The 12,792-nt window shown below is 66.2% G+C and overlaps 4 protein-coding genes across 4 annotated transcripts in view; 1 reads left to right on the forward strand and 3 right to left on the reverse strand.

The window, feature by feature from the left end:
• The window catches only part of PFL1_06336 (uncharacterized protein), a gene marked incomplete at both ends in the record, with an annotated part of 3,884 nt that extends 1,316 nt beyond the window's left edge, over nt 1–2,568 (reverse strand). The window contains 6 exons of the mRNA XM_007883877.1: nt 84–913; nt 1,016–1,690; nt 1,800–1,892; nt 1,967–2,084; nt 2,193–2,287; nt 2,392–2,568. Coding sequence (XP_007882068.1) covers nt 84–913; nt 1,016–1,690; nt 1,800–1,892; nt 1,967–2,084; nt 2,193–2,287; nt 2,392–2,568 — 1,988 coding nt within the window. The remainder of the gene's footprint in view (nt 1–83; nt 914–1,015; nt 1,691–1,799; nt 1,893–1,966; nt 2,085–2,192; nt 2,288–2,391) is intronic.
• Nucleotides 2,569–3,563: 995 nt separating this feature from the next.
• PFL1_06337 (uncharacterized protein) lies at nt 3,564–4,296 on the reverse strand (the record flags this gene model as incomplete). The annotated part of the gene is made up of 2 exons (XM_007883878.1): nt 3,564–4,111; nt 4,227–4,296. The coding sequence occupies 2 exons, from the start codon at nt 4,294–4,296 to the stop codon at nt 3,564–3,566; spliced, it is 618 nt and encodes a 205-aa protein (XP_007882069.1).
• Nucleotides 4,297–5,424: 1,128 nt separating this feature from the next.
• Nucleotides 5,425–7,110, forward strand: PFL1_06338 (uncharacterized protein; the record flags this gene model as incomplete). Its single annotated transcript, XM_007883879.1, has 1 exon — nt 5,425–7,110. The coding sequence occupies one exon, from the start codon at nt 5,425–5,427 to the stop codon at nt 7,108–7,110; it is 1,686 nt and encodes a 561-aa protein (XP_007882070.1).
• Nucleotides 7,111–7,746: 636 nt separating this feature from the next.
• PFL1_06339 (uncharacterized protein) lies at nt 7,747–9,580 on the reverse strand (the record flags this gene model as incomplete). The annotated part of the gene is made up of 3 exons (XM_007883880.1): nt 7,747–7,791; nt 7,898–8,863; nt 8,987–9,580. The coding sequence occupies 3 exons, from the start codon at nt 9,578–9,580 to the stop codon at nt 7,747–7,749; spliced, it is 1,605 nt and encodes a 534-aa protein (XP_007882071.1).
• Nucleotides 9,581–12,792: the final 3,212 nt, after the last annotated feature.

Raw genomic sequence — 12,792 nt, forward strand, 5'->3', positions numbered from 1 at the left:
CCCCCGGGTGGGCGTCCCGGGATCCTGGCTGTAGCGGCCGATGCTGCTGGCGCTGGGGGCTGGGCTTGTCGCGCTTGAGGAACTGCATGCCGGGCGTGGGCGTGGGGATGCCGGCGGGCGGAGGGCGGCACCGCGTGCAGTAGAAGTCGACGTTGGCCCAGTCGCGGTTCTTCTTGCGGCCGAGGACGTGGCGGTCAAACTTGTTCCAGCAGCGGACGTGCTGCCAGACGCCGCATGTCTCGCAGCACACGATCTCCTTGCCCTCGTCTGGCGGGTTGATGCCGGCCTTGCCGCATACCTCGCAGTTGAGCTCCCAGTTCTCCTCTTCGTCGTCCTCGGCCGCGGCCGCTGCTGCGTCGCCGAGACTCGGCGTGCCGCGCTGGGCGGGCTCGGGCGTCGCGGTGGCCTCCTCTGGCGGCGGGATGCCGCCGTTGGCATTGATCTCCTCGCGCCGCCGCTTCCTCTCCTCGCGGTCCCGCTCGCGCCGCTCGCGCTCGATCTCTTCGCGGATGGCGCGCTCCTCGGCCTCGCGCTCGCGTGCGTGGATGCGCTCCTCCCTCTCGCGGATGCGGTCCTCGCGCGACCTCTGCGCCTTGGCCTCCTCCTCCTCCCGCGCCCGCTTCTCCTCGTCCTCCTGCCGCAGCCGCGCCATCTTCTCCTCCATCCTCGCTCGCGCCTCGCGGTCTCGTTCCCGCTCCTCGCGCTCCGACTCCTTGAGCGCGATGCGGCTCGAGCGCTTGCGGTTGGCCAGCGCCGCCTCGAGCGCGCGCTGGCGGTCCTGCTCGTCAAAGGCGGCGAGCACCGTGGGCAGGATGTCGTGGTTGACAAACGAGTGCAGGTTGCGCTCGTTGAGGTCCTTTGACTTGGCAAAGCGCGCCGCAAACTCGAGCCAGTCGGCGCGGGTGATGACGATCTGCGCGGTGGGCGGGGGCGACGGTAGGTCGGGCGTAGCCGGAGCGACATTCAGCTGGTATCCGCTGCAAAGCCGTGAGGCGGGCGGACGCAGTGTACTCACCGTCTCGAACTCGATCCAGCCGTCCTCGTCGGCCTCCGGGTCGTCCGCCTGAGCAGCGTCGGCCACGCCGTCATCGACCTCGGCCGCCGCTTTTGTGCCAGCCTTGGCATCCTCGCCTTCCTCCCTGACGTCTTCGACTTCTATGGCGACCGCCGGCTCGGCTTCTTCCGCCCCATCTTGTGCCGCCTCGGCTTCTTCGGGCTTGGCGTCCTGGTCATCGTCCGGCGGGTCGCTAAGCTCTGAGTCGCTGCTCGAGCCAAATTCTCCGCCCCTACTGAAGCGCGCCGAGGTGCGCGTGCCTCGCCTCGGTGGTTGCCGCGCGAGCACCTTGCCGTGGTCGCCTCGCCCCCTCTTGCTCGGGGTTGGCGAGCCGCTGTCCGACTCGACCTCGCTGACTCGCCCTCGCTTCCGAGGACTGGACCGGCTGCCGCTCGCCGGTGTCGCTGTGGCTGCCTTCTTCGCCGCTGATCTGGAAGGCGTCGACTTGGCGGCGGCGGCGGCTCGTTTGGCGGCCGCAGCTTCCGCGCGAGCCCGCTTGGAGCCCTTCTTTGCGGGCGGTCGAGCCTTTGCAGCGGGCTGGGGAGGAGGGGGCGCCGGTCGCTGGATCCAGATGCGATTGTCGTCGAAGAGCCAGTAGGCGTTGTCCTCGGCGTCCCAGCCGATCGGCGAGACCCTCTGCAGACGGGCAGGAGAGAACACAGAGGCGGATTGAGGGTCAGCCAGCAATAGCGGACCGGCAAGTCGAAAAGGGGGGCGGCCTCAGCCGGGCGCGGACAACACTCACCCAGGTCGTCGTATCTTCCTCAGACTTGACGAGCTTGCGGAATCTCTCGGGGTCCTGGAGCTGCCACTCGCACAAGTTGTGCAGGCAGGTGATCTGTAGGGGGTCGGGCAAGACGCAGGGATCAGCGTGCGTCGGCGTGCGGCTGCACTGCAGCGCTGGCTGCGTACCTTGTCGTCGAGCGAGAGCCTGTCCCAGCCACGCGGCTCCTCGGCGGTGCCAAAGGGGTTCCCTTCGGGGTCGCGTGCGAGGTACTGAAGCCGCAGATGCTCCTGCCAGTTGGAGAGTCTGGTTGGCGCGCCAAGTTCGACGGGGTTGTAGAGCGACGGTCAGCGCGGCCACGGCGGACGGGTGGAGCGCTGCCCGAGGGGTGGCGCGAGCCCGGGCGACACTCACTCGATCTTGCGGTCCAGCGTAAGCGTGTAGAGCAGCCGCTTCATGAGGTCTGGGATGACTTCGCTCTCGGGCCCTGCAAAGTCGTTTTCGAGGCTCTGCGAGGCGTGCGAGACGGGTCGACGGGTCGGCGCCGGGGAGGCGGGAGGGCAAGAGTGAGCCGGCCGGGCTCTCTACATGCGCCGGTGCGTTGCCGACTCACCTCGGTCTCGAAGCCGGACATGCCGAACGCCTCGTCAAAGACAAAGAGGAACTGGCACACTGCGGCAAACTTCCAGGATCGGCGCAGCCGCCGGGCGATGGGATGCGGCGGTGGCGGCGCCAGGGCTGCCGTGGCAGACGTCGAGGCAGCCGCCGTCGGCTGAGCGCGTCTCGGCATGCTGGCGAGGCGCGTGTTGCTGCTCAGGGCGTGCGGTGGGTGGCGACAGGGGCGTTGCCGTTCCGGGTCGTGCCGGGATGGTGTCGGACGGTGCGATCCGACGGGCTGTGCTGGTCTAGCGATGGCAGTGGTGGAGCGTCGCGCTGAAGCAGAACGACGGGATTGAGCCGCACTCCGCGAACACGAGCGCGGACGTGCGAGCCTGCCGTGCCGTGGCCGCTATGCCGAGCGGAAGAAGTCGAATCGGTGGGTCTCCCCGGCACGCTCTCGCCCCGGATGCCCAAAGAGAGGGAAGTGTGTCGGAGGGCGGGAGGCAGTAGGTGGCTGCTGTTCCGCCGAGGTGCGGAGCAGAGCGGCCGCAGCAGAGAAGTCGGCGGCGTGCTCCTGTCGATGTGCGAAGGAGCGGAAGGGCTGGCAGAAGCGGCGGGCGGGCGGCGATGGCAGAGCGAAGGTTGAGCACGACGTGGAGCGGGAAGAAGAGGCGCCTGCAAAGTGGAGCACGACCAGTCACGACACGCAAGAAATGCGGGCAGGTCGGCCGGCTGCCTGGCGACGAGGCCCCGAGGCAGGCGAGCTGAGGCGGGCAGACAAGGCAGATGGCCAGACGACCTGGAATCGCGGCCTTGTGGCAGGCGGGCCAGCTGAGGCCTGCCAATCGGGCAGCCATGCAGGCCGGACCTGGCTTGTCGCCCGAGACGCTCGCTCCGTCAATCAGCATCAGCATCAGCGGCACCATCATCATCATCGCCGCTTCGCCTCTCACGTGGCTGGGCTCGAACCGCAGTGTCGGAAAGGAAGGATGAGGAGCAGAGGCTACAATTACAGGCCGGCGATGCCGACGAGGTGGGTCCGCAGAGAAGCGAGGGCAGTGTTGGTACAGGGCCTAGGAGCAAGCCGACGCGCGAAAGACGGGCGGTGCCGATCAGGCGGGTAGGCAGGGTGGGGAGCGGAATACAGAGCGTAAGCAAGAGCAGGGCCGAGGCGGCCGTGCTTCTCTATCGTCTGGCTGTCGCTGCCGTCGAAGCTGCCGCCGCGGCCGAGCCGGGCCCACTGGCGATACGAGGCCCCTTGATCCTGTGATGGGCGAGTGGCCGGTTGAGCTCGCCCTTTGCCTTGCACTTGTACAGGAAGCCCACCACGACCTCGCCCTCCTTTGGCGTAGGCTGGCTGGCAAAGTGCTTGGCCGCCACCTGGCTCAGATAGAGGCTGGCGGCGTCGGCGTCGAAAAAGTGAGGCGGACACGGCGGATCGTCCTCGGCGGCGGCGGCAGCGGCCGCTGCTGTTGATGTTGATGCCTTGGTACCGTTGGAAGAGCCCGGGTTGTCGAGCGCGGCTGCGTCTGCGGTCCTCTTGCGGCTACCGGACAGGGAGGGTGCGGGCGAGACGTTGCGGGTGGAGCCGCGCCGCCCCTTTTGCGAGGACAAGGATGTGCCGCCGGACGAAGACTGGGTAGTATCCGGCGGCGGATAGGTCTGGGCGAGGTCGTAGTACGAGATGTACGAGTGCAGAGCGGACGCCGGTATCGAGGCAAAGTCGACGAAGGCTTTGGGCGGGAGAGGGGGGCCCAGCCACGAAGGAATGCCAGGAAGAGGGGACGAATCAGCGCAGTCCGGATGGCATCGAAGATGGACGATGCTGCGAAGATGGGGTGTACTCACGTTTGTCTGCATCGTCGGCGGCGGCCTTTGTGGCTGCCTTTGCGGCTTTGGCGTCGGTCGAGGCGCTCATGGTGGATGTGGGCGAGCGGGAGCGGTCGAGTTGGCCAGGCTGTGCTCGGTAGACGATGTGATGCCGGCAAGGGCCGAAGGATGAGCACTCGAGTAGTTGAACGGAGGGGTGGAGGATGGTAGCGGAGTGACTTTTGCGAGCCAGAGAGGGCCCCATGATGGCACCGGCCCAGCGAGAGGCGAGGCAGGCCAGGCCTGGCAAGGTCCAGGTCAGACCTGCTTGCCAGGCCTTGCAGGCGTTGCGTGTGTCGGGGTGTGTGCCAGGTCGGCCAGGTCGAGGCGGCATTTCCGGCTCCCGACCAAAGACGGGCGGCAGGTGGAGCGTCGGTTGCCCCGATCTCGGGCCCGGCCGATGCAAGTTGCTCGCAGGCGGGACGGCGGGCGGGCTCAGAAGCCTGGGCAACGGCAGACCCGGTGGCTGCCAGTCGGGCAGGCGGGGCGGCGACCGGCGCCGCTGTCCGCTGTCCGGGACAGTCGGTCAATTCGCGGCCACCCCTTTGCTGCGCAGCCACGCCAAGCGCCCTAAGTTACCTCCCCTCTCGACTGGCGCCATCGCCCTTCTGTTGCCCGTCGGCTTGCCTGTCCCTCTGCGTTTTGACTCTTCCTGACGCTTGGTGTCTGCCGTCAAAGTCGCCGCGGCAGGCAGGCCTGACAAAGAGGTCCAACGACAAGAGATGAGCCTAGGGGCCCTGCCTGCTTGGCCAGGCCTTCCCTGCCTCGTCCCCTCGGAAGATTGGCGCCCTCTCTCGGGAACTGCTCGGCGTGCAACCTAGTCTGGTCCGCTTCCTTGCCACGCTCCACCACTCAGGCCCGGTCCTGATCCACCGACGCCTTCCGTGGTTCCCCGCACTCGTTCGTCGACCATGACGCCCCCCGCACCTCGCCCGCAGGACCCGGGCCAGAGCCAGGGCCAGGCCGGGCGCTCTCTGACGCTATGCTGCACCACTGTCCACGATAGCAGCCTGCATGCCGTATAAGTACAAGACCGCACCAGGAGGTCCCGACCATCACGCTCGCCCCCGCCTCGACCCCGCGCTTGCTCCCTACCTGCTTGTCCCCCCTCTTCCCTCTTAGCAGCCACCCGCATCCCTCCATTTCGACAGCGGCACACGGCCTCCGCATCGCCACCATGACCTGGCAGAACATGTCGGCCTCGGCCTCGTCGTCGGGCGCCTCGTCGTCTTCGTCGACGCTGCTCGAGCTCTCGCTGCCCTCGGCCACCGAGTTCGCCCTCTACTACCTCCCACCCCTCACCCTCATCTGGCTGCTGCTGCGCTACCGCAACACGGCCTTCGGCTCGCGCAAGCCCATCCCGCGCATCACGACCGACCCGGCGCAAAAGTGGCCAAAGGGCCCGCCCGGCTCGCTCCTCCTCGGCAACCAGGGCCAGCTCAACGCCAACGCCCACCGCTACCTCGACCAGTTCCTCGAGTGGCGCCGCCAGTACGGCCTGGGCTACGAGCTCACCATCCCCGGCCACCGCATCATCGAGGCCAACCACCCGACCTGGCTCGAGCACTTCCAAAAGACGGCCTTCAACTGCTACGGCAAGGCGCACCTCATCGCCACCAACGGCGAGCTCCAGCGGACCGGCATCTTTACCTCGGACGGCCATGCCTGGATGACGCAGCGAAAGGCGGCAACCCACGCCTTCTCCCGCAACCACTTCAAGGGCCCCATCTCGGACAAGCTGCACCAGCACCTCGACATCCTCATCGACCTCCTCGACAACCTCGCCGCCACGGGCGAAAAGTTCGACTTCCAGGACGTCATGGCGCGCTACACGATGCTCCTCTCGATGAGCATCGCCTTTTCGACCCACTCGACGCTGGCGCCCTCGTTTACCTCGGACCCGCGCTGCCTCGACGGCCGGTACGACTTTGTCGACGGCTTCGACAACGCGTCGCCCCTCATCGACAAGCGCACGCGCAACTCGCTCTGGAAGCTCACGGAAAAGTTTGACGCGTCGGCAAAGGAGCAGGTCGACGGCGCCATCAAGGCCATCTACGCCTTTATCGAGCCGCTGTGCAAGAAGCGCGTCGCCGAGGTCAAGCCGGGCACCAAGAACAAGGAGGGCGACATCCTCGACCTCTTCCTCGAGCAGGAGCGCGACCCGTGGGTGCTGGCCGGCTGGATGGTCAACATCCTCTTTGCCGGGCGCGACACGACGGCCTTCTCGATCTCGTGGCTGCTCTACGAGCTGATCGCACCGCAGAACGGCAGCAAGGGCATGATGCAGAAGGCGCGCGACGAGATCGAGTCCAACGGCCTCTCGCTCCAGGCGTCGGTCGGCGACGACCACTCGGGCGCCGCGCGCACCTACCTCGACTACGACGACCAGAAGAACCTGACCTACCTCAACGCGCTCTGGATGGAGACGATCCGCATCCACCCGGCCTCGGCGCGCGGCATGTCGATCTGCTACGAGGACAACACGCTGCCCGCCATCCCCGCCATCAACCAGCCGGCGGTGCAGGTGAAAAAGGGCGACCTCGTCATGTGGCAGGATTGGGTGCTGGCGCGCCTGCCGTCGATCTGGGGCGACGACTGCGAGGAGTTCGTGCCGGAGCGCTTCGTCGATGCCGACACCAACTCGATCAAGCCCATCTCGCTGTGGAAGTTCCACGGCTTCAACGCCGGCCCGCGCACCTGCCTCGGCAAGAACCTCGCCACCTTTGACGCCCTCGCCGTCCTCGCCGCCACCCTGGACCGCTACGACTTTGAGCTGGTCGACAAGAACCAGCAGGTCAACTACACCACTGGCATGAACATGGGCATCAAGGAAGGTCTCTGGGTCACCGTCAAGAGGAGGTAGCGGCGAGGCCCCCTCCCCGGCTCCACGCGCTCCTTTTCTTCTTCATCGCGTCTCGTCTCGTCTCGTCTCTTGCTTCCTTCTCGCCTCCTCTTGCCTCGTCGTTGGGGATTCGCATAGAGTCATTGGTCCCGCCGTCGGCGTCCACGACCCCATATCCAGTCCACCGTCCTGTAGACGGCCCAAAACCCCCCCTGATAGCAACGCACCCGCATCGTCCCTCGTCCCCGCGCATCTCCCTCTCTTTCCCGCCCCTCCCGCCTCTTGCCCTGTAACGATACCGTACGAATTCGAGCAGCTCTTCTCCGGACCATGAGGCCTTACAGCATGTTGGAATCGATTGTCTATGCCGGCAGCAATTGTGTGTTGTGACAAGGCGCGGACCGCGCGCTCGCCCCAGAGGAGGAGACCTAGGAGTCAAGAGGATGGGGCGAGTGTGTAGAAGTACAGAGAGGCCGTCCGCCCGCGGGGGCGCGCCCGCTCGCAAAGGGCTGGACAAAGAGACAAGGGGGCATGGCGACATCTATAGGCAGGGTGAAGCGTGCGAAGCACGAGCGCGTGCAATCGACGGATGCCGGATGGTGGCAGGCAGCCGGCAGGATGGTGGTGACTTCGACCACGAGGCAGCGCAGGTCGCTGTCAAGCGCCGTGCAGGAGGTTCTCGGCGTACTGCAGTGTCACGGGCTGAAGCGGCAGCGCAAGGTCAAGGGAGTAGAGGCGATCGGGTCAGCGACACTACGCAAAGCATGCTTCCGACTCCTTCCGGCCCATTCCGCGCTGGTCTACTCACCTTGGCGGGCAACCGGCGGTGCTCGTCGTTGTGCCTGGGCTTCGGCGCCGTGTCGAGCGTGTACCGTGTCCCGCTGGCGTCGACTGCCTCGTGGCCCTCCATCGAGAGGAGCCACAAGGCCACGGCCACCTTGACGCCCACCCGGGCGAAGCGGATGCCCGGGCACGGGTGCCGGCCGACGCCAAACGCGCCAAACTCGTCCTTGCCGCTGCCTTCGCCGCGGGCCCACCGCGACGGGTCATACCGCGTCGGGTCCGAGTAGATGGTGGGGTTGTAGTGCAACGACGACAGCCAGAAGGCGGCAAAATCCTTATCCTCGAGGCGCCGCCCGCTCAGGCGCAGCTCGGGCTCCTTGGCGTCGAGCTCGGGGTCGGGGCGGAAGCGGCGGACGAGGAGGTCCGAGATGAGGAGGCGCGACGTCTCCTTGACGCAGTCGTCGAGCAGCGGCAGCTTGTCGTCCCACGTCGAGAGCGGGATCGACTTGAGCGCGCGCCGCAGGCCCTCGCTGCCTTCGTTGGCCACCACCTCGGCCACGTCGAGGTCGAGCGCCGACACCACCTCGGCCTTGACCTGGGCCAGCAGCTCGGGCGACGATCCGAGAAAGATGAGCGTGTAGCTGCTCAGCGCACCCGGATTGGCCACGCCGCCGACGAGCGAGCCGAGGACAAAGTCGCGCACCTCGTTGCGGGGTACGCCGCGGCGCATCATGTCCTGGATGTAGTCGTCGTGCTCGACGCCCGTGCGCTCGCGCGCCTTGAGCAGCCTCGACACCTCGACCGACAGGCGCAGCCCGGCCAGCAGCCGCTTGACCGACCACGGCGTCGGGATAAAGGGGAACTGAGTCGTCAGGAAGCTGTTGGACGTCTCGGCCACCTGCATGGTCCAGTCGTTGATCCTGTCCATCGTGGCAAAGTCCTTGGTGTGCTCCGACAGGCCAAACATGCGGATCACCATGCGGAACATGATCTGCGGGCGGCCGGGCAGGTGGGCAGGTGGGAAGAGGGCCAGTGTAGACGGTTGCGTGGTCAGCGTGCTGCGCCTCTGCAGTACGTCAATGGCACCTCTCGGCTTGGCAAGCAGGCCACTCACCGGGTAGATGACATCGTGGGTGTGGACGCCGGCGCCCGCCTTGGGCAGCATGCACAGCTGGGTGACGACGTCGTCAATCATGTGAGGGATCTTGCCGGCGATCCTCTCGGAGCTGGTCGAGTCCTTGATGGCGGCGACGGCGCGACGGCCTCGCCTCTGGAAGAGGGCGTCGGGCAGCACGCCGCTGATCCACTCGGGCAGGTCGGGCACGGCGGTAAACAGGACGAGGTAGGCTTCGGTGAGGTGGAGCCTGCGGTCGTTTGCAAAGGTGGCGGCGTCGCTCGCGTTGGCGGTGATGGTGACGCGGTAGCGGTTGACGCCGAACGTGGTGTTGAGGCGGTCTGCAGCGCGAGAGAGGAGACGGTGTGGCGGGCCAAAGAGGCGGAGCAGGAAGTCTTCGCGGTCGCTGTAGAGCCATACTGACGCCAGCGGCCCGGCCAAGACGGAGCTGGTGGCCTTGTCGGCGTGCGAGGCAGAGCGGCCGGCGACAAAGGACCAGACGGCGGAGAGGGCGACGACCGAGACGATGCAGCCGGCGTAGAGCGTCCAGCTGGACGCCATGGCCGATGGCGAGAGCCTGTCGAGGGCCAGCATGGTGGATCCGCGAGCTGGTAGGCCGTCGAGGGAGAGGTCGGTGGATCGGCTGGCGGCCGATGGATGGCCACGAGGCCCGGTGGCGAGGTCAGAGAAGCTCGATGGGTGAGCCCGAGGTGGTAGACGTCAACCCAAGGGATGGCAAGCAGCCGAACGTCCAAGGGGCGGAGGGAGGGACGGGGGAGCAACGACGTGGCAGAGAGGTGCTAAACGGCGGGGAGAGGGCGCTAGGTCATGACAGCCGGCACGGATTTAAAGGCGGGCCAGCAGGTGTCTCGGAGTGAGCCCACAGGTGGTAGGCTAGCAAGGCGCTGCACCTAGTGCGTGTTGCGGGTTGCCGGTAGGGCCGGGTCGGTGGTGGTGGTGGTGGTGGAGTACAACGAAGGGAGGTAGGAAGGCTGGGGGAAAGGGCCGTGGCGACTAGGATCAAGCGAGGCCAAGGAACGCTCCTCTCCGAGAATGGCCGCAGAGCCCCTCCTTCTGGCAGCCAAGACCCGTCGGGCTGCGAAGCGTGGCCTGCCTGCCCTTTCGCGCTCGACAAGGCCCTACATGATGACGGTGCGAGCTTTCTTGGGTCGTTGGATGGGCCCAAAGAGGGGGGCCCACGGTCTAGCCGAAACAGAGAGCCAGCGAGCAAGCAAGCAGCGGCACTTCGCGCCCGTGGGGGGCCCTAGCTTCGTTTTGATCCGCTGCATGAAAGGCGAGCAGGCGGAGGAATAGATAGAGAGAGAGACGTATGTACGCTGCTGGCTTGCTTGCTTGCTTGCTTGCTTGCCCATCGTCGCCCCAGGCTAGGCCAGGCCAAGCCAAGCGCCGACCACGCCAGGCTAGGCCGCCGCATGACAAGCAAGCAAGCGAAGAGACGACGACCGGCGCAATGGCCGACGTGTTGCGCCCGCCACCTGGGTCGCTACGAGGCACCCTAGGCACCTGCTCACACGCGCTGCGACGACAGCCAGCGCGGGTTAGGGCCGGCCCGCTTTCCCAGGATGACGGCCGTATGTATCTACAACCTGGCTCGATGGTGTCGGGCAGGCTGTCAGGAGTCGGTGCACTGCGCGCACAATGCAGTCCCTACGTGCAGCTCCGACCGAGCGACAGCGAGCTGGACGTGAGAAGCCGATCGACATCCTGATTCGACGGTGGCGATTGCGGCTGGCAATCTTGGTTCCTAACGATGACAGCGGGTGTATCAACGGAACGCAGGTCAGCCGCAGTCATCGTGGCGGGCGAGGGTCCGAGTTGGCCAGCACGCTACACGGGCGCCACGCTTGCCTTGCGCCTTGCGCCTTGCGCCAGCAGCGACCAGAGGAGGCGAGAGAGAGGCAGGCAGGCTATCGTATAGGCAGGGTCGTTCAACGACCATCCTCCATCTATCTGTCGAGGAGTTCCCATGCCCAGCATGCGTGCAGCAGCGCTGGCCTTGCCCACGGATCGTTCGGGTGGGGTGGGCCAACGGGCGTAAGACCGGTGTGGGCGTGTGACAAGACTTGCTGCAACGGGCGTTGCGCGAGGCCAGCTCAGGCAGCACAAGCAAAGCAAGGCTGAGCCGTACGTGGGCCACGATGCTGGCCAAACGAGGCCCAATTCACACGCACCGCAGGTACCCATACACACAGACCTAACGACCACACGACGGACCTGCCGCCGAGCCCAACTCGCTTGGGGCAGAGGGAACCAGCAAATTGGCTTTCGCACGCGCGCCCGCAGGGCCCTCGTCTCGCACCTCACCGCCGTGTGGCCGCCACGTCAGGCCGGCCACCGGGTATAGGCCGGCAGGCAGGCGACGGCAAGGTGTGCGCGAGCCATCGAGGACCGATTTCGCGATCGAGCGAGCATGGCGCTGCGAGGAACGCTTCCCTTCATCGATGCAGGCATGGACGAGGTCGGTGTTAGGCTCGGACAAGTCAAGCGAGAGAGAGAGATCAGAGGCCGGGAGACTGGTCGCGGGGCCTCTTTCCCGCCCGTCGTCGGTCAAGGGCCTCGCCGCCTTCGCCTCTCGCCATGGGCTTGGCGAAACAACCTTTCGGCCCATCCTGCCTAGCGCACCGCACAGACAACCTTGCCGGCACGTTCTCCTTGATGGATGGAGGGCGTCTGGGGCGATGCCAGGCCTCCAGGCCGCTCTCTCTGCTGGCGACTTATCGCCGCAGACGCCCACAGGCCAGCTCGCCGGCATTCCCGTTATGGTCGCGGCCGCCTTCCCAGCCTATCTATATATGTCGTCCTTACGTCCGACATTCGAGCGGTGCTTGGAGACGATCATCGACGTACAGGGAGAGGCAGGCCAACGTCGCTCCGGGCTGAGGCCGGGGTTTGAAACCCGCTCTGGCGCCCTTCTTTGCAAGTTCTGGCGGCTTTTCTCCTCGACGAACTGTGTAGCATCTTGACTCCGCTCTGCCGCCTCCTGCTGCTCCACGTACTGTAGGCTTCGGCCCGCCCTCCGACCGAGAGGCCAGCCAGCAAGCAGGCAGGCTCGCTTGCTCGGTCGGACCTTTTCCCCCCGCCCTCTTCGCCCGGCTGCGGCTTCAAGCTTGGACAAAATTGTCCGACAGCTGGCCTGCGATGCCAAGCTGCGGTACGGTATTCCCGCGCTGTACCGAGCGGGGCGGTGGAGCCGGGCCGATCCGCCTGCTAACTACTTCGCAGGAAGTGCAACGCAGAAAGCGAGCATGAAGCTACGCCGGGACGGTTGTCGAGCTTCGTTGTCGACTTCGACGAATGACTTCTCACTTCTCACGCCCACGGTCGATCGGCCTGCAGGATCCGAGGGTGCGGAACGTCGTGTCCGTGCGTCGCGGTTCCCTCCTTGACCTCCCTCGATCGGCCCCGGTTCACACGGGCATGCCCTACACCCTCTTCCTCGAGCTTAACCGCTTCATACGGCCGTCGACCTAGCCAGCAAGATAAGGGCGAGGACGAGCGTGCCCGCCATGCGGAAGAAGGTACTCCGTCCACCGTACCGGCCCAGCTGCTTTGCTCGCTTCCAGAGCACAATGGTACATCCGCGGCCAAGAAAAAGGTAGCGCCGACCGACGAGGAGCGAGACACGTAGGCATAGATTAAGATTCGAGGATGCAGGAACCTAGCCTGTTGTTGTTCTCGGGCGTCCTTGCTTGCTTCTTCCTGGGGCCCGATGCCGTCGCCAAACAGGTACTGTACAAAAGACAGCACGTCTCGCCCACCAGGAGACGACTCGACTAGAGCGGAGG

The sequence above is a fragment of the Pseudozyma flocculosa genome (genome assembly GCF_000417875.1).
Source record: "Pseudozyma flocculosa PF-1 unplaced genomic scaffold scaffold00025, whole genome shotgun sequence".
Taxonomy (NCBI): domain Eukaryota; kingdom Fungi; phylum Basidiomycota; class Ustilaginomycetes; order Ustilaginales; family Ustilaginaceae; genus Pseudozyma; species Pseudozyma flocculosa.